The sequence below is a fragment of the Setaria viridis genome, chromosome 9, assembly GCF_005286985.2.
Source record: "Setaria viridis chromosome 9, Setaria_viridis_v4.0, whole genome shotgun sequence".
NCBI classification, from domain to species: domain Eukaryota; kingdom Viridiplantae; phylum Streptophyta; class Magnoliopsida; order Poales; family Poaceae; genus Setaria; species Setaria viridis.
In genome coordinates this window covers 7572945-7598060 of record NC_048271.2, presented here as the reverse complement: position 1 = coordinate 7598060, position 25116 = coordinate 7572945, and the positions used below count along the sequence as shown (strand labels likewise).

At 41.9% G+C, this 25116-nt stretch overlaps 2 protein-coding genes and 1 long non-coding RNA gene across 5 annotated transcripts; 1 reads left to right on the top strand and 2 right to left on the bottom strand.

Moving 5' to 3' along the window:
- Nucleotides 1-1850: 1850 nt before the first annotated feature.
- On the bottom strand, nt 1851-7180 carry LOC117840952 (uncharacterized). 2 transcript variants are annotated; one of them, XR_011897241.1, is made up of 4 exons: nt 6859-7180; nt 5334-5457; nt 3646-3982; nt 1851-2506 (listed from the first exon to the last, which is right to left on the bottom strand). It is a non-coding gene; the product is annotated as an uncharacterized lncRNA (long non-coding RNA). The 2 variants fall into 2 exon arrangements; XR_004637123.2 differs by having other exon boundaries at nt 3646-5457.
- A 5252-nt stretch (nt 7181-12432) lies between these two features.
- Nucleotides 12433-19052, bottom strand: LOC117838329 (uncharacterized). Of its 2 annotated transcripts, XM_034718313.2 has the most exons (15): nt 18463-18509; nt 18154-18256; nt 17798-17888; nt 17623-17707; nt 17393-17477; nt 16134-16203; nt 15476-15545; nt 14904-14949; nt 14577-14826; nt 14005-14210; nt 13807-13881; nt 13635-13704; nt 13441-13521; nt 13032-13111; nt 12433-12921 (listed from the first exon to the last, which is right to left on the bottom strand). In XM_034718313.2, exons 3-15 carry the CDS (start codon nt 17828-17830, stop codon nt 12843-12845), a joined length of 1230 nt encoding a protein of 409 aa, XP_034574204.1. In that variant the 5' UTR covers nt 17831-17888; nt 18154-18256; nt 18463-18509; the 3' UTR covers nt 12433-12842. The 2 variants fall into 2 exon arrangements, with proteins under 2 accessions (XP_034574204.1, XP_034574203.1); XM_034718312.2 differs by lacking the exon at nt 18154-18256 and having other exon boundaries at nt 18463-19052.
- Nucleotides 19053-21742: 2690 nt separating this feature from the next.
- LOC117840412 (uncharacterized) lies at nt 21743-25116 on the top strand. The gene is made up of 8 exons (XM_034720916.2): nt 21743-22097; nt 22283-22524; nt 22603-22725; nt 23530-23646; nt 23742-23924; nt 24021-24162; nt 24328-24493; nt 24651-25116. Exons 1-8 carry the CDS (start codon nt 21743-21745, stop codon nt 24667-24669), a joined length of 1347 nt encoding a protein of 448 aa, XP_034576807.1. The 3' UTR covers nt 24670-25116.

Genomic DNA, 25116 nt, shown 5'->3' with positions numbered 1-25116 from the left:
TGAATCTCTCAAATGGAGGAGATCAGATAGTATCTGCTGATGGAACTTCATTATTGTATTTGGCTAGCAAGTATGATTCAATGGTTTGATGAAAGAATGAAAAGCGTGCTGAAAGAGAGGCCTGCTAGGTAGAAGAAAACCCTGAAGATCAATTTGTCTACCATGATGCAGCTTCTGTGCATGCTAAAATCAACAGCTAATGGCTTTATATCTTATAGTTCATGGGATGCTCATAAAATAATTACACCACTCTTTGATCAGGCAAGCCGATCATTGTGTAAAGTTAGAATTGAGTGTTAATGATTAGCTATTTTCTTTTATTTCCCACTAATTTATTTATGAATTTCAAATCTGACTTGTTGAGAGTACTTCAAGGTATTCTGTCCCTCAAGATAGATTGACATCATATCTCCTTTTGGTCGAGTGTTTCTTGGAGCCTCGTGCATTTCTTATATGTAATTCACGCTAAAAAGTTATTTGTAAATGCTCGTCATATTCTGATTACATTTTCAAAAATGAGACTAGATATTAAATTATAACGGCATCTCCACATTGAAAAGATCATGCATGGTTTCAGTTTGTATACCAAATTATCAAATTGCTTTTTGATTGGATTATTGGATATCATGCAGCTAAGTATGCTAACTTGCCGACTCCATGCAGCAAGCTTAATCACACATCTTCTGTAGCATAGAGTATATGTTGAAAGCAATATTTATCAAGGTTCAAGAGGCACATCAATGTCCTTAGTTCAAACCTGGCCTTTATTGAGAATCCAGTCATGCTGTTCTCAAGTAACAGCCATTGCTTGCACAGCCGACAGAAGCCAAATAGGTCCGTGGCGACAACATCATAATCAGTTTAAAGTGAGATGCTGGCATCTTAATTTTGTCAACACTCGCAGCTTACTTCGATGTTAACATAAGAAAGAGACAAGCTGTTTTCTACCTCAGGTGTATCAACATCAAAGATTGTTTTTGTGCATTTTAATATTTCAAGAAGTTCTAAAAGATCATACTAGTATAGTACACCATTTTGAAGTATATAAACCTGCATTCGGTAAAAGATCTTTATCTCTCATGCAATCTTTTTAAATTGTTGTTTATATATGAACTTTAGTTGCACAAAAGCAATTATATTTGTTTTTTAGAATTTTTGGAAGTGCATGAACCTAACCTACATATAGGTGTATATACTTGCACGTGTTTACTTATATGCACAAGTCTTGCAGCTTCCAGATGTGAACACGTTTCTCCATTTACAATATTATAGGATGCAGTTTGCCTGTAATTTAGCTGCAAAATGTAAAAGAAAAAAAATCTTTCCAGAACAAACTGAATGCAGCTAAACAGATTAGTCTAATTATTGCTAGATGGAAGTTTGATTCCCCCCAAGGGTGCTAAGTACTGTACACAAGTATCTAGCAGCATTCAAATTAGCACATGTAATGGTGGTCTCTGGTAAGAAATGTAAACGCTCTGGGATTAATACATGCTAGATTTTAGGAGAGATGGTCAATGAAATCTCCAAGAGTTAGTATAAGAATGAGCGGTATGCATATTACTAGTGGGTGCAAAGTGAAACATACTACCAGAGGGTATACACTATATCAAGGTACATAAATTCCATAGATCGAGAACTAAACTAATTGTGGAGAAGTAATTGTGCATTTTGAAAAAAGCTTGCCTATCTTGCAGCAGGATGGTTTGTCTATCTTCGCAACCCATCTTGAATTTCCAAGAAACCATCCCCATGTATGTTTTGTCGTATACAAAATCTAATGCTAAAGAATAAACCACAACCTTCTGATCACGTACCTTAAATAGCATCTTTTGGAGAGGTGATAATTGAATTTACAGTAAGATCACAGTTTTCCTTTATTATACTTCATTACCACTTATTAACACTTCTGTCAGCTGGGTGTATGCATGTAATAGATCACAAGTTATTCCACATAAGGGACGACACGGTGCATGTACCAATACACACATATATGTGCACAGTTTCACAGTTAAAATTTCATTGCATAACAAAAGGAATGCGTGCCTAATGGGAAAGCCTATCTATTCTGTTGTGTTGTAGTCCTTCACTGGCCACCTCTCCGTAGCAAGCTATAACAGAAACTGCAATTGATCTATCACCACGATGGGCCCTAGCAGTAATATGCAGTAACTGTTTGTGCACGTAAAATTGTACACCGATTAATTCCACCCACACAATGCAGCCTCTCAAAGGTCACATGCTGTACTGCAAGGCTTATGACAAACAGTGTGTGCACATGTATCTAGTCTTGTCATTCTGAGGTACTTTATTTGTGTTAAAAAAAGGACCAAGGCAATTGTATCTATGCAACAGGCATACGTACGTACCACACATCAGGATCACTACGTACATTGAGCTGCGCCACTGTACCGGAAACTGTTCATTCTGCAGCCGGCCTATCCAAGAACATGAAACCAGCTGCACGCCCCCACTTGAAAGGCAGGACCTCGGGCAAGAACGCAATCTGCGAAAGAACACGGAAACATTTAATTTTTCCGTTCCAAAGGGCAACATTAATGTCATATTGTGTATGCATGAATATTGACACAATGCAAGATATATGCATGGATCTACCTAAACGGAAAATGATGCTGACCATATCATAAAAAGTAAGAAATTGAAATGTAAGGATTTCACCATTTGATCTTTCTATGAGATCAATTAAGCAGCATACAGTTGTTCTTGATGCTATATACAATTCAATGTGATGCATGAAATGTAAAATTGAAGACTCCATGTAATTTTGGGGAAAATATAATTTTGTAGGAAAGTTTTACAAAAATATGCTATTCTTTATTTTTTTTAAAATATGACATGTTTATAAGCAAAAGAATTTTTTAGTCTTGCACTCCCTCCGTCCCAAATTGCTATTCGTTTTCACTTTACTAGATACATAATTTTTAGTATGTATCTCGACAAATAGTAATTTGGGATGGAGGGAGTACTTCTATCAAGTTGTCTTAAAGTTGTACAGTATCTACAAGAATAAAATCATAGAGTCTTCATATGACCACACCAACCAATATATATATGCCTTTGCCACCCTTGACTAAGATTTTCCTTCCTAGAGATATGAACAGTTACTTGGGGAAAATGCGGGGGCTAGCCCAATATACTTGTTAATCCAATAAATTACAGTTACAAATTGAAGTACACTATGCCATGATTGTTCAAGCATAGGCTATAAAATCCGTATACTACAACCATGATGACAATTCAAGCCTAGCTATATATGGAAACAGATTAAGTTTTGTGTTGCGGTCATCTACACACAAAGAGTGTGTGCGTCTAATTTGTTCATTTGGTTCACCATACAAAACAAGTGCTTCGTTCGCTGCAGACTCCTATCTTGAGCCAGGATCAGTTTAGCACCTGTTATAAGCAGATTTATTTACACCAAAGGAGAAATTGAAACACTTGTCGCATTAGGGCTTAAAAATTATAAATATTCAATCACTTGAAAACATCAGCTAATACTTGAAAACATCAGCTGGGAAACCCAAACAACTCAGATCAGGTTCGAGGTCCAAGTTCAATCTATTTATGTTTTTGGAAGATTCAGCTCGAAAGGCATCCAAGGGTGTTCCGGAAAAATAGCAGTACCGTGCATATCTGAGCTGTTGAATTTAGCATCAGAGCTTAAGCTCTGGTGTGGGACTGCAGCTGTTGGGCCTCCTTCGTATTACAATACATAGTTGATGTAGTTCCTCATCTTTATGTACTTCCTACTTCCCAAATTACTATTCATTTTGGCTTTTTCTAGATACACACGTTTTGATATGCACCTAGATATATACATATGTCTAGATAAGTAGCAAAAGTGATGTATCTAGAAAAACCAAAATGAATAGTAATTTAGGACGGAGGGAGTACATTCTAACTTCTTGTTCCCATCATTTTTGGCTCCCTTCTGTTCTTCTGCACACACCATGGCCTTTATCTAGAAAAAAGCATGCTCTTCAAGAATAAGAAAATCTTAGCATATACTAATTGGAACGTAGATTATATTCTTCACAGCAATTAGTAGTCAGCAAATTATTTATTTTGCAAATGTATATACTTATTTTGGTTTTGAACCATCACTTTTCACCACATGTCGGTATTAATTAATTGATTGATTATTGCTAACTGTGCATATTAGAGTTGGCGATGTATGTGCAATTAATAGAAGCAAAACATGTACAAGAAAAGAAGATGAAGCGTCCATAGTGTTGTGCTGTGGTCTATGTGGTGGATGTATCAATTCTATTAACAACTATCAGCAGCACTGCTATCCATGACCTAAAAAGATGTATGTCATGCTTTAATCATACAAAGTTTTCGTTTCAAAAAAAAAATCATACAAAGTTTAATAGTCTATTTTGTGGGGGGTGGAAGCTTGATCTCTTACGTCCTAAACCCGAACTACCCGAACTGTATTACATTGTGCTTTGAAAAGTGAGTACCAGAGGTTAGTCACTGCTTGGTTTACATAAGGGAAGGATAAAGAGATCATCCCTTCAGCAAGTTCGATTAATTCACCTGACATCATTTCACCAAGACTACAACATCTTACTCAGCCCCTGCTTCACTGGATCATAGTCTATGGTACCTTTCTCCTCATATATATGATCATGTAACAAAATAAATGTGTAATAACCACTAACCATAACAATAATTAGGCTCGATATGAGCAGTTTGTGTTTATTTATTTAAGTACATATACTGGTCTAGTGCAGATTACGCAAGTATTTATAGCTATCCGTCTTTTCAATATTATTTTTGTGTTCTTTTGCCTTGGGATTTACGCATGGGACAGAGCTTATTATAGTGGATTTCATAACTTCAGCAGTTTGTGTTCCTGTCTCATATGAAACTAAACCTCGTATTAAATCATCAGGAAAAAATGAGACATCTGTTTTGGGCCATCGGTTTATCCTTTACATATACCTCAGTAAATATTTTGGAGAAATTGAACATCCATTCATCTCTACTCGACCGATAAGTGCGCAGTTTGTGCTTTTACATGTTTAGAACTAGTGCTAATATTAAAACTCTACCATCAGTATGCTTGAAACTATCAAGATTGGACATATAAAAATATACCGCTAATAAGCTTATCCTTAAGTACTTTCAAACAACGTAGCTCAATTATTTCAGAGTATATTGGAGATCAACATAAAAGTTCAGTAACATCAAACTTGAGAACGAAGTGAAGATAACCTATCCGAATTTAGAGCACACACATGCCTTCTTGTGATAGAGCTAACAAGTTCATACAACACTATATATACTATGGGAAATAGATATACCTTGAATTGACTTAATAAGGGGTTCAGATATTTCAAATTGTTAGTATATGGTCAATTCCGAACTCCAATCCCAATTAAGAATTGTTGCATAACTCATCAGTCCAAGGAGATCACCTGCAAAAAGCTTGGGAAGGCAATAATCAAATCATTCATTGAATCATTGTGGATTGCTTATATAGTTATAAATATATGAAAACCGAACCATATGTTACCTACTTTCATGCATGATGCAGCTCTAGCTGACTCCATGCATTGAAAGAAACACTAGTACTTGACATCACAAAAATGTTGGATATTAATGAGATCACCAACACTACTTGTTAACTGATGGATTCAGTCCTTGACAAGTTAACTCGCCTTGTCAATTTTCGGTTTAAGGAACAACAGTTTTGCTGTTTCCATCTATGCAAATCTTCATCTATAGATATCTTTATTTGTTACAAATACCACATATGTACGTGGAAACTATAAGCTGAATCTTGAGTATCTTAATATTATATGTAATTAGGCCTTCTGACACAATTGAGAATGCAACAACATGAGGTATACAAAAGATTTATGGGCGTGTATCTAAATTGTATAACCTAGTCAACAAAACATGAGATTATAATATAAACAGCAGTTATACAGGACGAACATCTGGAACTAATTTGGCCGGCTACCACAGTTTGCCAAAGAGCGCTATAGATGCATTTTGTGGCAGCAGTCATAGTGTGGTAGAGAACCAAACATGCAAATCTTTTAACATTCTTCATATCTAAGCTGTCTAGCTATACAAAGACTTACAAAAGCTTGAGAATTATTAGTATTCTTATCATGACAACAGTAAGAAACACTAGTCGCATATATAGTACTTGATTCATTTTGCTCTTTTCAATTTTAACACATCCTAAAACAAATCTTGGAGCTTGCTATTCATTCTAAGAGATCAATTAACACCACAACAACTAAGGGCCTGGAAGAGATACCGAATTAAGATAACCAAACACCATCTCTAAAAATTTAAATGCTTTTATAGGAATACCACAATGAAACGCATGAGTACGAAAATTTGTGCTACAAGAAAGTTCAGCCTGCGTGTGTTGTTTCTTCAGCATTTTGGACGACGGAGTGAAAAAAAAAATGGAGAAGAAATCAATGCTATAGCCTTGTAGGCGGGTACAAGAACAGAAATAAAATAATCCACCACTACTCTTCTAGATTGCTTATAGAAATATCACTCTAATTGCTAGCTTACCACCAGAATATAACCTAGAAATTGCGCACGAGGGATTAAGCATCAGGAGCAGCCGATGCCTAAAAACATGGAATCAATTGATCTCTTTCAGTTCTTAGACTAGAACTTCCAAACGAAATGCTTGCCCAGCAGGCAAGTTCTCAGGCAAAAAAGAATCTTATACTAGAAAACTCTGGAAAGGGCCGGGGCGGAATCTAGCTGAGGCCTGGGAACTCAAATGAAAGCATGATGGGATGCCAAGGAAGAGGAGAAGGAGACGAGGAGAGGAAGTGATTCATTAGCGCTTACCACCCTACTCGATCGTCGGAACAAATTGCTGATTCTTTGACCCAGCAGTTTCCTAGCCGGCCGGGGAGGAGAAACCAGGAGGTAAAGGAAGCGGCCATTGATCTCCTCCCCACCAATGGCAGCATCTGCTTCCCACCACTGGTCTCTCCCTCCCTCTTTTCTCTGGAGTGGATATACCATTCGGCGTGATGGCTCCTGCCTTCTCGAGGAAATGATTCAAAGTTGCTGTAGCAAAAGGCTGCAGGTATTCGTTTCTTTTCCAGAGAAGGGAACAAAGGAAGACGAAACTAGCTTGGTGCATTCGACCTCCAACACGTCGCGTGGCTTCGGATAAAACTAGAGGATGCGGACAACTTTTACTGTTAGCCCCCAGGAATATAAAGCACCTCAAATAGGAAATGTCGTTTCCATGGTGTACGACCCATCAAATCAACAGAAATCGCTAGTACGCGAGGCTAAACTTTAATCCTGTAGGATGTTTACATATTAATTAAAACTATTAAATATAGTTTAATGATAACTAATTACAGAAATGAGGGTTAATTCGCGAAACGAATCTATTAAGCCTAATTAATCCATGATTAGCCCATATTATACTACAGTAAATATGAGCTAATTATAGATTAATTAGGTTTAATAGATTCGTCTCGCGAATTAATTTTCATTTATGCAATTAGTTTTATAATTAGTTCATATTTAGTGCTTCTAATTAATATCCAAACATCGATGTCGCATTGCCTTCTTTTCTCTCTCTTTATTTTTCCGAGGAATGCCCAGCTAGCTGCTTGCTAGGCGCGTGACTCGTCAACGCACATCCACATGGCTAGGGAACGAAAATACCAGGTGGAAACCACCTTTCGTGAAAGTGAAACCCTCCTAAAGTATATCCATAACAGTAATACATTCGTACATATACTTTGTCACAAAAGTTGGGATGTAAACTTAATGTTTAAAGTAAAATTCATATGAAAATAAAAAAAAAGGTGTATGAACACTAGAAGAATTTTGGAATTTTGTCTTCGGATGCACTTGCATCAGAAATTTATTGTTTCCATTTGAACTTTAATAAACTGGATTCGCATATCAACTTTTGCAACAAGAGGATAGTTTTTTTCATGTTTGCAAATTGTTTGAATACTTGTAACTATGTTCTTTTAGTTTTTTCATGTTTGCACCGAGAAGATGGTTTCCACATAATATTTCCCAGGCTAACTTGGCGATGTTTGAGCTTTCACGGCCTTATGCATGTTACAGTGCCACCGTACCGATCCGATCCGGTTGTAAAACTTATATATAAGTTCAAGAGACATAAAATCAGTATAAAATAATGGGGGAAAGGGGGGGATAAGGTGACATCACACTTAGCTTGAGTGACTCCATCTATACACGCCAATGTAGGTTTTAGAGAAAAATTATTTTATATTGGCATAAACTAATTATAAAGAATATATGAAATGAGAGTAGTTTAGTTGTTAAGTTATTTTGTTTGTGGAACCTATCCACATGTTCAAATCCTACTCATTAAGGGTACTCGTCTTTTTCTTGATTTATGTCAGAAATTAAAGACTTTATTCTCTTTCAGTGGGGCGATGTGCCGGTCGACGACGATGTGACGGTCTTTTGAATGTGCTAATAAGGGATGGTTATGTGTATTTGAGCATCCGCTCCTACATTGTGTTCCTGAAAAAAATGTGGTGATAAAAATACAATAATAGTTATGGGAAAAGAGGGTGATTTGTGTCGCCAAAATGCCACCTTCTATTACCGGGAGATATTAAAACTTGTTGTGCAATCTACTTGGTAATTTTCACGTTTCATTTGGCAAACCAATAGCTTTTTAAAAAGTGTTTGTGTGCCGCAAAGACAAAATAACTACAGTCGCCTCTTTGACTCTAGGACTGGACACCCCCTTCAACATTTCTACTTTCTATGTCCCAAAATGAGTGTGCTTAGGTCAAACCATCTTTAGTTTGATCAAAATTATGCAAAAGAATGCTAATATTTATGATGTCAAATAAGTAGATTCACCATGAAATATATTTTTATAATATACCTATTTGGTATAATAAATATTGATACTTTTTTAAAAAATGATTAAAATTAGTATGGTTTGACTCGGGACAAAGCTAAAAGAGCACTATGTGTAAATTAGAGAGAGTATATATAATGTAGTGGTAGATGGCCTGGCTAGAATCACTCGACGTAATAGTTACTGTCCTGAATTGGCCACATATGATTACTCCCTCTAGATAGTAAAAGATGCTTTGTTGGCTCATGTGCTGTTTGAAGGCTCTCTCTATTTATGAGTACATCAAGTGACCATGAAATATAAGTTTATTTGTCTTCAGGGGTTGATCCAGCCAGGTACGTAGGCTGGAGGGGGTTGGAACTCCCCTAGTGTCGGCCAACCAATGGAGCCACCCATGAGCCCCTTCTTTCTTTCTTGTTTACTATGGAAGGGAAGAAGGGAGGCCAGAGGTAGAAGAGGAGGAAATTAGACCCCTCCTCCCTAACCCCACAATCACCCACCCATCATCGTTCTAATCCTTCCACTGTTTGGCACGGCAACATTGTAATTTTGTATTGCATTTCCAACATACTACCAGTGAAAGTTACATATTGGAGAGCCTATCATTAGTATTTTTTTTGTAACTAATAGGAAAATAAATTTATACCATTTAACAACATGTGCAATCTACTTAACATTTTACATCTTATTTAAGGTTTCATTTGGTAATGCATATCTAAATGTTACAGATATTAGTTAGAACCATATATGCATTTTGGAATATATAATAGCACAACCTCATCGATTGCATTTAGTGTGTACATTAGAGAGTCGATATGTAACGTAGCATCAAAACCACAAACTAGACTTGAATAGTAAAGAAATGGGGCTTCTCAAAGTTTAGGAAATACGTCTTTCTGTTACAGCATGAGCCAGCTTTGGTGACACAGCTAGCTAGCATATGGTCAGTTTTAAAGATGATTCTCGACAATGCATTATCGTTTAGGATTTGATATACAGCAAAACATACGAGATTTATATACTACTTAGTTCAGTTTTCATAGATCGATTATAAGTGTGTACTTATATGCACGTGAAATTCGTCACAATATCATGCACCTCAAGAACGTCAGGATCGAAGGGGAAACGCATAGTAAACAGTAACTGCATATTACCATTTTTCTCCACAATAAGATCATTCTACATGACTAGTGCGATTTACATAGTGCACAAGAGTGAAGTTATCCATATAATCAGAGGCAGTACGCGCGTGCAGATGAGATCAGTGAAAGAAAAGGGTTGTTGAAAGGTGCATGCGTGTATTGCATATTCCATGCGGTAATCTATCTGTTCCTGCATCTGGAGAGTGGAGGGTTGTACTCCCTGTCAGTTAAAATAACAACTCTGCAAGTGTTGCCATCTCCACATGCATGCCATATAAAGTGCCTGCTAATTTCTGAGACGATGCCGATCAGCAGCGTCATTAACCAAGAGATCGATCGAGGACAACCATGCGTCCGTGCGCCTGCATCCCCTGGGGGAGACGAAGCTCAACGAGTGCCCCGAGCACATCGGCGCTGTACAATGGAAGGATCCGGAGGCGGAGCGCTGTGCCCGGCCGCGCGGATCGATACTTCCCACGAACACCCGGAGGCTGGTGCTTGCTGAGCCGACCCCGTTTCGATCCACCCGCTGGCTCCGTCGTCGTCGTCAACCTGTAGCGTTTACGTACGCCATTGCTCCGTGCTCACAGTAGGGCGCAGCCCTTCTCTGTTATCGCTCTGATCGGAGGAGACGCCAGTGGGAGGAGGAGAGAGATGGCAATGGCAGGGCGTGCTATATACCGCGTGGGGCCCCGGACAAAGGCGACGTTCTCGGCCGGGAGCGGGAGCAGGCGCGTGCGGCGCGCGCCACATGCGTGCACAGCCGCGCGTCTGCAACGTACGCCGCCCGGCCGCCCGGCCCCATCCGCGGCTGCCTGTCTGGCCGCCGGGGCGGGCCCCTACTAAGGCTACCACGCTCCTCGTGCCGTCCCATCCCGATGAGCGCGCGGACGCGTACGTTCTGTTGGCCAATTCCCCGAACACTTCCGCGCCGGCGCCGGGCCGGCTCATCTGATCCAACCATTCAGGCCAGGGCGTGGATGCAGCTATTCAGGGCGCACCTGACCTGAGCCTACCAGTTTGCAACATTTTTAGTGCTAGGGAATTAAGCAACCTGGTAATTTTAGTCTCTGGATGAAGCCGCTCGATGAGCCCTCCCAAACGGGAGCTTAGAGTAGCTCGTACAGTAGTGAAACCGTCAGATCTCCCTGGCATTCGTTCTTTGCAGTGAAGAGCCATAAGCAGTACGTCGTAGCAGTACCAAAGAATCGATTGCGGTTGCGAAAGCACATGCATTCGTATAGTGCCGCGGATTTCAAATCGGTTGATGGCAGTTGCAGCGGGCCGTATCGATCGTCTGTGTGGAAGCGTGATCAACAGTATGATGAACAGCGATTCCCATGTTCTAAAAACAGGGAAACGCAGCCCGACAGGCAAGCGGACAGACAGAGGCTAGGAAGCTAAACGACTCACGGCGCCCTTTCAAATCCGGAGCACGCCGGCCGGGGAGGAGGAAGCGCACTGGACGATGCGTGCATATCACTCGCGCGCCACCAGATCTTGACGCAGACCATAGGCTTTCTGTTGATGCGGCAGGCCTGAATTTGGCGGCTGCTTAACCCTAGCTAGCTGTGCGGGCGCAGCGCGCAGCACGCGTCACGGCCGGCTCACGGGCGCGGGCGCGCAGCGCTTGGAGTGTGAGAATACATGCAAAGACTTTGACTCATAGCTAGTCTGGTTAAATCAGAACTCGTGCTGTAGCTACATTTTGACCGGCGGTGGATCAATTCCGTTCCGTCTGTAACTCGAGGGCGTATTATTCCAGCAGGAATGCCTGAGATCGATTAGTACTCGCTCCGTCCCAAATTATGTACTTAAAAAAATTAATTTTTTAAAAACGAATAGTAATTTGGAACGGGGAGTAGTCACCATTTTCCCTTCTATTAAGCGACTTGTAAGCAGATATGCAAGTGGACTCATCCTTATTAAGGGCACATTGCATGTTCAACATACCACTTAAGCGCCTCCAAAAAGGTTGACATAGTAAAATTTAACATCTCCAGATCTTCCCTGGCCGACGCCACATGGTTACCGCTGGTGTTCCTTCCAGGACCGTAACTAAACACCATGCAAGCTCCAGGCAAGTGTGCAGCCAGGCAATTTCAACCAAACAGCCCCAAACTGCCTAACATCTTCCAGCAGCTTCATTCTATTTTAGTTCAAGATACCAAAGACAAACATATAATTGGCTCCAATCACCTCAGTACGGCTCGACAAGTCATATAACTACATCACCAATGATTCCTTGCCACAGACCAGACGCAACCTTTCTTGTCCAGACACACTTCCACACACCTTAGGCGACCCTTCACATTGTGAGAAGCCACCTGAACCCCTTTACTGAACGAACAATATCTCGGTCAGATAATTGGGCGCAGATATTATCCTATCAGATGGTACAAGTGGTTCACAGTCTGTTTTTGTTTCACTTTCTTCTCAACCAAGAGAGGACTACATTCAAACAAGGCAACGTTTTTATTTACACTGTGACAACAACTGCGTATCACTGAGAAGATGCTGCTACCCAAACAAGACTACCTGACTCGTCTATCAATCGCAAGAGGAAGGGAAATACACTGACCACATACTTACATTAGATAACTGGATGGAACCAACAAAATGCTCATCAGCCACCTTTCCATGCTTTTGGTTAGAGACATGATATACTTGTATTTCCCCCATATATGCTTACTGTAAACCTTTTCTGATGTTGTGCAAACCTCAATCAGCTTAAAGTTGTGATCGAGCCCAACTGCACGGCATGACAGAACCCACATGTACACGTTTGTAATGTTAAGCTGAGTTAGTGAGCTTTAAACATCATATACAGGCATGCGCTCTTCAATTGGCACACGGCAGATCGGACACTTCTTGCACTTATCAGAACAAGACCTAATACAGTGAAATGTGCAATCACAATCAATATGTAAATAAATGATTTCAAACAATGCTCAGCTGGTAAGAGTGTATATGATAGAGTAAAAAAAGAGACTGAAACATACTTGCATAAAGTTCTGTGTCGGCAGGGAAGTAGGACCATGCATATCTCTCCCTCATAGCAAATCCTACAAAGAACCTTCTCCTGGAAAAAATGAGGAAAAGGTGACTGTCAACAGAGAATCGATGATGAATTGAACAAGTTATAATCTGTGCCCCATATAAAAGAAGGTAATTATCAATAGGCAATGGCAATAACCCATCCCCATTACAACATCAACACTTTCCCTAAAACAGTATAATTAGAATCAAGGTTTCATTGCCTAAGGTCTTTCAAGTAGACAGCTTAGATCTAAATGATTCACGTGTGAGAGGGCATATGGTGCCATTATACTTCATATGGAAAAATGCTAATGCAGGCACAACATACTTCAAATGGAAAAATGAGAATGCAGACACAGCAAGGAGTAATACATTTTGAAGCCTTTCATATTCCTGTTTGGTACACTTTGTAATTTCAGATTGCTCTCCCAATGCCGCCTGTAGCCTCCAAACCTGAAAGCAGGCAAGCAGGAAGTCAGTGTTTTGCTGATTATATCATGCAATGATCCCAGATATGTGGTGACATAAAAATTCATGGAACAAAAAAGATTATTATATCATGTAACCTCTTCTGCAAGATCCTTTTTAGGCATTTTCCTAACCACCTCAGGTGGATAGCCACAAAATGTATTGTACCTTCAAACAAAGAGCAAACAATCAGCATAGAAAGCATGAAACAAAATGAGGAATAGCAAAAGAGTGGGCAAATTAACAGAACTCAAATGAGCAGTAAGATACCCAGTAGATTCAGCATAAAACAATCGGGCTTGCTCTTCCTTGCTCCCTTCGTCAATAGACCACCAACCAAGAAGCCTGCATAACACATGGATAAATAAGCCACAGTTTAAAGCTTGTGTGCAGGTGAAAAGCTAATATATGGTTCAAACACGGCCAAAAATACACCAGCTAAAATAAATACAATATATCAGATGGTACCTTGAACCATGATGAAGAAAAGCAAAACAATCTCGAACTTTTGATGAGGCTGTAAGGTAATTAGGACTAACTGGTCCATTACGCAATAGTAGAACAACCTTCTCCGCCAATCTTGCTAGAGAGAAAAGGACACCAGCACCTTGCAGAATAAATAGTGGCGAGAAAACCGCAAATATTGGGATGTAGCGAGCACTAGGTGGTGTGCCCTGAAACAAAATAGTATAGTACAGTCATGCTACTGATGAAAGTGATTATATCAGTTAATAGAGAGCAGTCAATTGCTGTTATCAGCTAGTTTCCAGCTGTTCTGGTCTTGGGACAGAGTTTACCCAAAAAAGAAAAAAAAATGAACTCAGCCAGTATTATTGACTTGTTTGCATCTGTTTCAATTGTTTCAATAAAACTGTTGTCATATAGAGTAGTGATTATCTAATTGTTTTCTAATGTGTTAAAACAGTGATGTGGTTGCTTTAAAAAGAAAGAAAGAAAGAAAAAACACGGTCCTTGCAGTTTCATCCCTGTATGCTGTTTATCAAACAAATGTTTCCCTACAAGATCTGGATGGAACATACCTCCAACCGCATACAGAGAAAAACTTGGAAAACAACCAGAGGTATTTTCATTACATGACCTCCGATATCAGGGAGACCACAAAGCCCCTCTTGTTCGTGATCTTCTAGTGATGGGAGAACAAGACCACTTTCCCAATCACGGTATCTAATTGCTGCTGATGACGAGCTAGCTTCCCCATTAGTGGGAGGCTTATGAATCATGGGATTAAACCATCTGGTACAAACAAGAAATGCAAAACACTCCGCAATCCTGGATAACCAAGGTGCCGAATTAGGTTATTTGACATCTCAAAAAATAAGGAAGAATGACACTGAGACAAGTCTCACCCATAATTTATAAACAAATCCCACCAACCCAATGCACCAACATCACCTGTCATGTGCAATAACACATTATTACAAAACATTGTACAATAAAGGCAAAGGAGGCCTGAGAGGGGAAAAAATATAAACTTCACCATTGCGCAACTTAAAATAGTTAATAGTTCAACTACCTCCTAAAGGCTCATGGGCAGGGAGAACAATAGTTCCAAACTGGGTATGTCCAACCTAAGAACAAAAAGAAATATCCCACTCCCAACCCCCAAAATGCTATCTAAGAGAAGAAACAATATCATGATAGGAAGAAATACATTTTCAAATTCTAAGGATTCATGTTAAAGAACCTAAGTGAACTGAACTGGTCAAGTAAGGAGGCAAGGTACTATTCACAATGCATCATGATCTACAAACAGGACAACTAACACATGACATATGCTCTTGTTAACTTCATAGTTAAAGTAATCGAAATAAATAAGGTGCTGCCTAGAAAATTGCAGATGTTCAATCATGAAGAGAATAGGACATGTCGTCAGCAGTAATGAGGCAATCAGTTTTGTAAGTAGTAATAGGAAACTTACCAGACAGCTTGAGAAGTGTGAATGTTGTAGCAGCTATAAGAAACACCATTGAAATTGCCACCCAAAAATGCTGGTTACGAAAAAAGGTCAAACATCATAAGATAAATGTCTAACATTCTATTGTTAGTAAAAAATGGTGCATTCTCAAGATCATATGAGCTATTAGCAAGATCTCTATGCAAGATCAAAATTCAAAAGGGTGCAAACATATAATGCTTCTAATTATAAGGGGTACGTGTGATGCTTTACATTAGCTAAATACTCATATGAAATGAAAGAAGTAAATTTATAGCTACCACATAGAATATCAGAGACCAACCCAAACATGTTTGGAGAACTGCAAGTTCTTGTGAAAGATTGCTCTGATTAGAACAAATTTCAATCTGTTATAATAGTGAACTAATATATTTGTTCATTGTATCAGTTTTCATTATAGTTCATTGTATCAGTTTTCAACCCTACAATTGATTCATGGCACATAGTGCTCCATTCCATTACCAAAGAGTATCAAATGAATACTACAAAATTGCACGACTTAAAATTTCCTGGTTAAGTGATGTATTCTATACTTATTTTTTCTAAAAAAAATGGACTGCGATTCAAATCAGTGGACAAATTGTGCCTAAGGTAGTCAGATGCACTACTGTGAGAAACTTACGGGAAGTGTCTCCCAAATAGCTTCATCGCTCATGCTTTCTTCATCTCCAGGCATTAAAGCTCTACACATTCTGAACAACAAAACCAATGGCAAGAAATAGATGCATGTCAATTTCCATAGTAACTATAATATAATTACTCTCTGAAAGTACAAATAAATAATAATTTGTTTATCTTTGGCCAGTGGGATTCACAATTAGCACAGATGAGGATGATAAAAAGGAATCGAACATCGATCAATGTCCTGAATGCATGCAAACATGAAAGAGTGATCAATGGCTAATATTTAACGATATCATCCATAACTTTGAGTTAGAATACTAAAATGCAACAATCCTACTTCTATGCAGCAAAGAAAGTCACACCACGATGTTATGGCACAAGCAGAACAAACTAACATGGACAGAAGGATCTTGTGAATTAACTATGTTCATGTTGTCCAAAGCACAATGGAAGACAAACCCTCAACGCAAGATTAGGTGTCCAAAGTTCTCCAAGCCCGATACATATAATTTAGGCAATGGAAACGAATATAGGCTTAAGCAGTAGAAGCAATACATAACTTAAAGATTTACTTGGAACTAAAATCAAACTTTATAGCTTAGAATGTGTGTATAAATAAATGATTCAATTGAAATACAAGTAATGATAAAATCTGTATGCACGACTAGTTTTAACCTCCATATAGATAATTGAGAGACTTAAAATTTGTTTCAGAAGAAAGCTAAAGTACCATAACGGGCCACTACGAATAGGACATTCACTTTGATTCATATTGTGATACACCACCTGTAAATTTGCATGCCCACATTGTTTAATCTTTTACTAAGATAGTTTTTAGCCCAACATACACCTTTCCTAGACAAAATGTGGTAACTGGTAGAAGTTAGCACACACAGCTAACAATTGTTGAGACTGTGGAAGTTGTAAGATGATGAATTTATCTGCTTCTAAGGGCCCATTAAACATCCAAAAACCAGAAAGGTCATTTGTCTACAGCAATTCCAAGCATATCAATTGTACATACAAAGGTACATCACAGCAGCTTCAACAAAAAGTGTGACAGAAGAATAATATTAAAACACGAACTAAAAACTATTTCAACAAAACGTGTGATTGAAAATGTAAGAAGGTAAACTGTTAAAACGACAGTAACTCCCGCTCATGGGCAAATACATTCTCATATTTGGAAAAAGGAACTTACAACATCACAGTCTAAGAATTCCCTGGAAAGAAAAGGGGATAGTTCGCATTGATTACCTAAAATTATCGATAAGGATAATTGCTTCGAAGGCCAGCAGAGGAAGGAACACAATCTTCAGATTAACAGATGGATGATTCCTAACTGGGTAGACACAAAGGAAAAGGTGTGAAGAACACAGAACGAAAGAGCTAGCAACAACTGCAGTTTAGATTAAATAATTATAGAGATCCCATTATCTCAAGTGTGATTGACAAGGTTTAGTTTACCCAATGGATTAAGACCCTACCTCTTAAGCTTTCAAGGTATATGCAAAGAAGTAGCTCAAACGCAATTAGCAGAGGTGCTGCGACAATCGAATGACAGGGTGCCCACTGCACGCAATCAGAAACATATTAGGCCCCTTCTTGGGTGCCAAAGGAACGATGCTAATGCAAACAGATAGATCAGTCTCTAAATCTTACATGACGGCCATGAGGCAAAGAAGGGGCTGGCATTGAAAACCTTCCGCGCGCAACGATCCCATGAAAGAGCCATAGTGGAATGAATATTATCCTATCATCAAAGTAGCATAAATTAGCATTCCACATTAGCTTTACCATTGCCAAATTACAGCAGTTGTCGTAGAGTAAACCGCAATAGGCCAAATTGTAGCTAGAAGAGTTTCTAAGTTCTGCTAAAACATAGGCAAATCGGAAGAATGCCTCAAGGTACCAAATTTGGCATGAAATCTACTTTCCCAAAACAATAACTAAGGGAAATGCTGGCCGGCATAATAATAACTAGGGTCAGTGAGCAGCATGAACTGAAGGGATGCTACCAGCAAATCTTCACTAGCCGACATTCGTGTCACAGACAGGTAGATGAATCACACGCCAGTAGAGCAGATTAGTCCAGCAAACAACCCCCAATCGCACGCAAAGCTTCCTCGCAAAAAAAAAAAACGCATAGCGTTGGATCGACCAATCCCAAAAACTGCATCTGCAACGCAGGGGAGCCACTCTCCCCCATATCACCGCACAAACGGACAACTCGAAACCCCCAGCTCGCGCAAACCAACCCAATCAGATCGAATCGAAGCGGAGCGAGGGGGGACGGGACGGGGAGGTCTAGGGTTTAGAGTGCGTACCACCAGGAGTACGTGGTGCGGCCGTCGACCCTGAGCGCGAGGAGGAGCGTGAAGCAGAAGAGCGCGGCGTGCGCGGCCGCCGCCTGCGCCGTCTTCCCCACCCCCGCCCACGTTTGCCCCCGCCGCCGCTGCATCTCCTCCTCCTCCCTAGGCTCCCGACGGGAAGGCCGAATCTCCCCTCCTCCTCCTCCTCCGCCGCCGCCGCCGCTTCCTTGGGCTTGACGCTGGTGGAGATGGGTCGGAGACTCGGAGGAATGGGTGATGAAAGCGAGGAACAGAGGGGGGACAAGGGGTTCTCTCTCTAGTCTGATGATGGAGTCATGGAGTTTTTTTTTTTGATAAAGGGAGTCATGGAGTTTGATAAGTTATTCTGCTCTCTCTCTCTCTCTGCGCTTTGTATCGGAGTAGGATAATCTAGCAGTAATCTATTGCCGGGGAGCTGTTCATGAGGAGGAATGGATTGGATTGGATTGGATTGGATCGGGTCGGGTCGGACAGGGTGGGGAGGGAGAGGGACCGAAGGAGGCAGATGCGCCTCCTGCGCTCAAGGCTCAAGTGCTCGTGGAAGCCGACGAGCTGGATATTTTTTTCCTTTCTTTTTTCGTTTCTGCCTCGTTTGTTAGTTTTCGCAATGGATTCCGCGGTAATTTCTTACTGCGACTTGTTGGCTCCGTCCGGCCCCCGTTTCCGTTTTGGCGTCGCTTGCACGGCACACGCTCCCGCGACGATCCGCCCCTACCGTCACCCGCTGCGCACGCGCCGCGCCGAGACGGGGTCGCTCGCGGAGGCGCCGCAAGGCACCGCGCCGCGAGGTGGGTCCGTGAGTCAGTGTGGCCGCAGATGTGCCGATCTACGGAGTCATGTTGGGGAAATGGGGCCATACCAAACTCGCAAACGCGTGTTTCGCTTTCGTGCCGGCTGTCGGCGCAGTAGCTAGCTAGCCAGCTACGGCCGGATAGCTGGTGGCCTGATGGGGTTCGGGCGCGCATCCTGGGACGACGGCAAACCGGCCGTGAGCGCAACCCAAATCAACCATTCGTGCGGCGCCGCGTCATCACAGGGCAATTAGCCACTTAAGAGTTACAGTACGTACTGTCTGGTCAAGGAGACGGACTGAGCACCGGAAAAGAGCCGACCGTGTTTCCATTCGACCCTTTCAATTGCAGTTTCTATGGAGTGAACGAGGTCTCACAAGACCATCAACAGTGGCTTACCGGAGGATTTCGGGAAGTTTGATGGTGATATCGCTGGGAAAAAATCGCCGGGCAGTGCTCTCTAGTGCTGCGATTCTGCGAACACGTTGCCTATGTCATCCATCGGGGGATTTGCATCTGCCTCTGAACAGGTCTACGGGTTCAGATCCCAGGGCTAAACTTTAGTCCCTATCACATTGAATGTTTAGATACTAATTAGAAGTATTAAACACAGATTATTTACAAAACTCATTGCGTAGATGGAGGCTAAATGGCGAGACTAATCTATTAAGCCTAATTAGTCTATGTTTTGACAATGTGCTGCTACAGTAACCATTTTACTAATAATGAATTAATTAGACTTGATAAATTCGTCTCGCCGTTTAGCCTTCATCTGTATAATTAATTTTATAATTGACTCGTAAGCTTTAGCTCCAGATCCAAACACCCGGCATCTATACGCGCCTCTCGAGCCTAGATTTGCTAGCCTGACCTGCGCCGCGCGTGAGATGCAGCGACCAAATCATGTCGTAAGTTGTTCATGCATGGACGCATTTGCGCATCTTGGCCATGTCAGGCTGGTCCGGTGACCAACTTGCGGCTTGTTATAGCTTCCATGTATTTCTTGATCCCATGACAAGAATGAATACGAAACCCAGATATTTTATTAGACGGCGTCCAATCCGGAGACAGTGACATCAAGGCTTCGTAGCAGGCTTATCTGCCAAAGCTTCCGTAGGTTGCTTAAGTGCTTGGCACACTCTGTTGATGAAGGACCGCATATTCATTTGTTGACAACAATAATTTGTTTCAACGAACCGACCGTCACCAGATGGTGCCGATTTCTGTTGACAGGAAAGAGGCAAAGAAACAACGTGTTTGGTGGATTCAATTCCCAATCAAATTGCCCTACCGGTGGATTTCAGTTGGCCAGCAAGCCAAAGATACAACTTGGGCACATATAGCGCAGGCCACTGTCATGTATAAATTCATAAATTCGGCTATAGTGATCTACCGTATTGTGCCAATTGGCCATCGACATCGTTAGGAAATGATTGGGAGCATGCGGGCCCTGGACCCTGGCTTTGAGTCTCTAGACAAAAAAGGCCCCTGTGGCCGCAAATCATACCAGATCAGAAGATATTCAGAATTCAGATCTGCTACGCTGCTCTGCGAATGAAGTAGAATTCATTGGGCTGAGGTTTTTAAGGAATTCGGACTGAGATATTTCGGTCGGACAGTGAAGTACCACTAGAAGTCATCTCCTGATTCTCCTCCTAAGGAAAGCATGAAGCCTTTTTTGTGAAGGCTCAAGTCGGGCGGGCCTCCACGGCTCCACCCACAAAAGCTCTTGGCCCAGGATGGCCTTCCGTCGTCCACGTTCTCTTCGATTTAAACCCACCAACAAGCTGGATCCACAATGGGCTAGATAGACTAGGCCGAAATTGGGCCCGTCCATTCCTCCACAGTCATTCAGTCAGTCAACACCCCATTGCCTCATGTATTCCTCATTTGCCATCATCACTCATCGCTATTGTTGAGCCATAGGCTGATCACTGATGTCATGTGTGTTCGCAATCCTGCAAATGACTATAGAGTGTATGTCGATATCTTCGTATAGTCCACGAGATGGGGGGTACAACTTCTCCTGTGCTAGGCAGCTAGCCCTCCGAGGATCATTACGAAGGCCCGGCAGCACCGAGCCAGTGATAATCCAGACGCAGACGGTCTATGATGTTCGCACCGTATGCAATCGCCAATCGTGGGTGACAGACGACAGGCCAATGACAGTGCTACTAGCACGAGATCATCATATCGCAATCCGAAAACCATCGCCGTCGCCGAGCAAGCAGATCAAGCCACCTCGCTACACAGAAAATTATCTCCCCGTCCCATTCCGCTTCGCCCTCCTCCAGACGTCTCCACACTCCAGTCCTCCTCACTCTCTCACCAAACACCACCCACGAGTTCCACATTTCGACGGACCAGGCCTTCTTCCTGCGATTTCTCTCTTATTCTACTCCTCCTCCGACCACTATACGAGCGCCGAGTGGCACCACTGCCTGCTCGCTCCCTGCTCGCGTCGCATGGCTTCTTCCATCGCGTCCGCATCGTGGGCGCTGCCGCTGCAGACGGGTGGGGGCGGGGCTGGGGCGGCGGCGGCGGCGGGCCCGTCCTGCCGCGTGATGCTCGCCGTCGCGGCGCCCCGCTCGGCCGCGTCGCTGCGCCGGGCCAGGGTGCTCGTGGCGCCCCGGTGCGCGGCGCTCGAGGGCCCCGGCGCCGGCGAGGAGGAGGAGAGGCCCAAAATCGAGGAGGAGGACGGGAACAAGAGCGGCGAGAGGAAGAAGCGGGCGCGGGGACGGCCGGTGTGGAGGCGGATCCTGTTCGCCTCCAAGAAGACCCGCAGCATCATCATGCTCAACGCCCTCACCGTCATCTATGGTGTGCGCATCTTTCTTTCTCTTGATATAATTCCTCCCAGTTCGTACTATATGCTCAGCTGCTCGATCTCGACCTCTACACCTCGATTTGGCCATTCTTATTTCGTATTCAAAGACTAAACCTCTGCAATAGTGACTGCCCATGCTTAAATAAAAAAATTTACTACCCACCTTTGTTTTTGCCAGCAAGTGATATTCCAGTTTTGAAAGAGGTTGAGGCCCTGACAGAGCCCGCAGTCTTCAACATGGTGCGATTCGTTGTTGCGGCGATCCCCTTCATACCGTTTGCGGTCTGCGCCTTTGGGGACCGCCGTGTACGGAATGCAGGACTGGAGCTGGGAGTCTGGGTCAGCTTAGCTTACCTTGCTCAAGCTATTGGATTGCTCTCATCCGATGCTGGCCGAGCATCCTTCATCACGGCCTTCACGGTACATCCTGTTTTGCACGCTGAGTTCATTCTGGATTTTGATTGTTATGCTGAGATCACTAATATCTACTGCAAACAGGTCATAGTAGTGCCTCTGATTGATGGCCTTCTTGGTGCCTCGATCCCCAAGCTCACTTGGTTCGGAGCTATCGTGTCACTAGTAGGAATTGGCCTCCTGGAATGTGGTGGCTCTCCTCCATGTGTAAGTAACAACTTCCCTTTTTGTACTGTAGGTTACTGGCTGTTGTGCTATAGCTTTTCAGGATCTTACATGATGTTTAAAGACCTCTGGCACAATTTCTTATTTTCCTGATTGCTGCTTAAAAGGTTCTTTATGCAACAATAGTTGCACTCATTGAATCTTCTTGCAATAACGATGATCAGCTGGTTTCAAAACATAGGAGTGTTAGAACTTAAATATGATTCGTCCATAGGATCTTCTAGCCTAATGAACATGAACACCAAAGTACATGACTAACGTTAGTTGCACTGACTTGATTAGACGTGGAGATGCCTCTGTTTGGCTGCTGATGACCCGGTGCCTGCTTGATGCAGGCTTGAGGATGTAGTAGAGGTGATTCAGTTCCCTAACGTTGGTCTGAATGTGGAGTTGGCCTTCTGCTCCCTTCCTGTGCCCTAATTGATCGGTGTAGATGGGTTTTGCGTGTCGCAGTAGCACGAGATCGAGAGATAAATTGTGTGCAATGCGATCCCTCTTATATGCCCTGTGGGGACAAGGGCCGATCCTATTAGTTCGCTAGGGTTGCCTCCGATTGCGGCAACGGGAATACTATTTTGTGCATGTTATTGTAGCCCTAACTTGCACACAAAGAATCAGTTTGTTAGCTGAGATCATTATCCAACAAAGAGGAACTCTGTTAAATCCTCAAATTTAATAGATTTCATGATTTCAAGTATTTGGATATATTTATGACTTGCTTGCTTTATGCGTTTGAAAATAATATGATGATATTGATTTTTTGAACCACTCTTATTGTTTTCAAAGGTTGGTGATGTTTTGAACTTCTTTAGCGCCGTATTTTTTGGGATCCATATGCTCAGAACGGAGCAAATATCAAGGAGTACAGACAAGAAGAAGTTTTTGGCTCTTCTTAGCTTCGAGGTTGTGTGAACATATACTCTCTCACATCCTTGTACTGTTCCTATATCTTACCAATTGTGATGTATACACAATCTCACAAATCCTCTAACAACCAGGTCCTTGTGGTGGCTTTATCCTCTATACTTTGGTTTATGTTCAAAGATGGCTACGTTGATACCAGCGAGTCCAGCTTTGAATCATGGACTTTTGGTATGCTTTGGGATACAGCAGCTTCATTTCCTTGGATACCAGCATTGTACACTGGAGTTCTTTCTACGGTGTTATGTATGTGGGCAGAGGTTAGTCTACCTTGAGTGTTTTAGTAGTTTTAGGGCTCTTCTCGTTGAAGGCCTGCTTGGTTTAAGCATGTCGATCATGTACATCTCTTCACGCAGATGGTAGCGATGGGCGATGTTTCAGCAACTGAAACTGCAATTGTTTACGGTTTGGAACCAGTTTGGGGAGCTGCCTTCGCTTGGTTCCTTCTCGGTGAAAGATGGGACAACGCTGCATTGATTGGAGCTGCTCTTGTATTATGTAAGCTTGTGTTCCTTATCTAGTTCTTTACCTCTGCACTTGCACAACCTTGATCGAGAAGTTGGCATTCTACCTTTGCTTAAAAACTGACCACAGTGAACGGAGGACCTGAATTAAGTATATCTTCGAGCTAATTGAATACACTCTTACCATTCTTTTCATCAGGTGGCAGTTTAACTGTCCAGCTATTTGGGTCAGTTCCTGAGAAGTCCAAGAAAGTTCAAAAGCGCAATAGCAATCCTTTGGAAACCCCAATGAAGCGACAAGACTACTTATATTTATCTCCTATACCAGTTGATTCCAGGAAGATCATGGGAAGACAATTAGAAAGGTAACTTTTATTTGTTGATATGTTCAATAAAAAAACTTTTATCTGTTGACTGTCAGTTACTCCTGCATTTGCTCGATCTCCAATCTTGTTGGTTCCATTTGTGTCGTGACAGTCTTTGCATTTACTTTGGCTAAATTATCTATTTTCTGCAATATAGGAAAGACAATGCATTGTAGCCCAACATCAAGGCAAGTAAGGAAATCCTGCAATGGCAGGCTCGGGTATCAAATCATTATCCTGATCCTGAAGCATCTTTTCTTGGCTGATCAATGTGAGAGGATGTTGCACGACCAATGCTCTATATGCAGAATGCTTTCCTGTTTGCGTTATCTTGGAGCTCGTATTTGGATTTCTGTTCTCAGATGACTGTGCCAGCTACATGCTAGAATGCCTCATGCATATTAGGAAATGAGGCATTGCTAGCTGGAAACTCGAGGTCCATGGTCCACCTAGACACAAATACTGACGTTGAGTGCAATAACTTAGTAAATTTTCGGCGTTTTCAACTGTACAGATTTCATGTAAATATGTGTGCGCAGCTAGATAATTGTATAATGCCGAACTAAGCATTCCTCTGTATAGTACTGAAATGACAAATACCACAGGTGGTATTATTTGACTTC

Excerpts from the sequence above, each read along its gene's own strand:
- LOC117838329 (XM_034718312.2), bottom strand. The coding sequence starts at position 18,596 with ATGCAGCGGCGGCGGGGGCAAACGTGGGCGGGGGTGGGGAAGACGGCG. Across the intron at positions 14,827-14,903 it reads GATTTGTTTATAAATTATGG|GATTGCGGAGTGTTTTGCAT; the intron begins GTGAGACTTGTC and ends TTGGTTATCCAG. Across the intron at positions 13,882-14,004 it reads TTTCTTCATCATGGTTCAAG|GCTTCTTGGTTGGTGGTCTA; the intron begins GTACCATCTGAT and ends TGTGTTATGCAG.
- LOC117840412 (XM_034720916.2), top strand. The coding sequence starts at position 21,743 with ATGGCTTCTTCCATCGCGTCCGCATCGTGGGCGCTGCCGCTGCAGACG. Across the intron at positions 22,098-22,282 it reads CGCCCTCACCGTCATCTATG|CAAGTGATATTCCAGTTTTG; the intron begins GTGTGCGCATCT and ends TGTTTTTGCCAG. Across the intron at positions 22,525-22,602 it reads CCTTCATCACGGCCTTCACG|GTCATAGTAGTGCCTCTGAT; the intron begins GTACATCCTGTT and ends TACTGCAAACAG.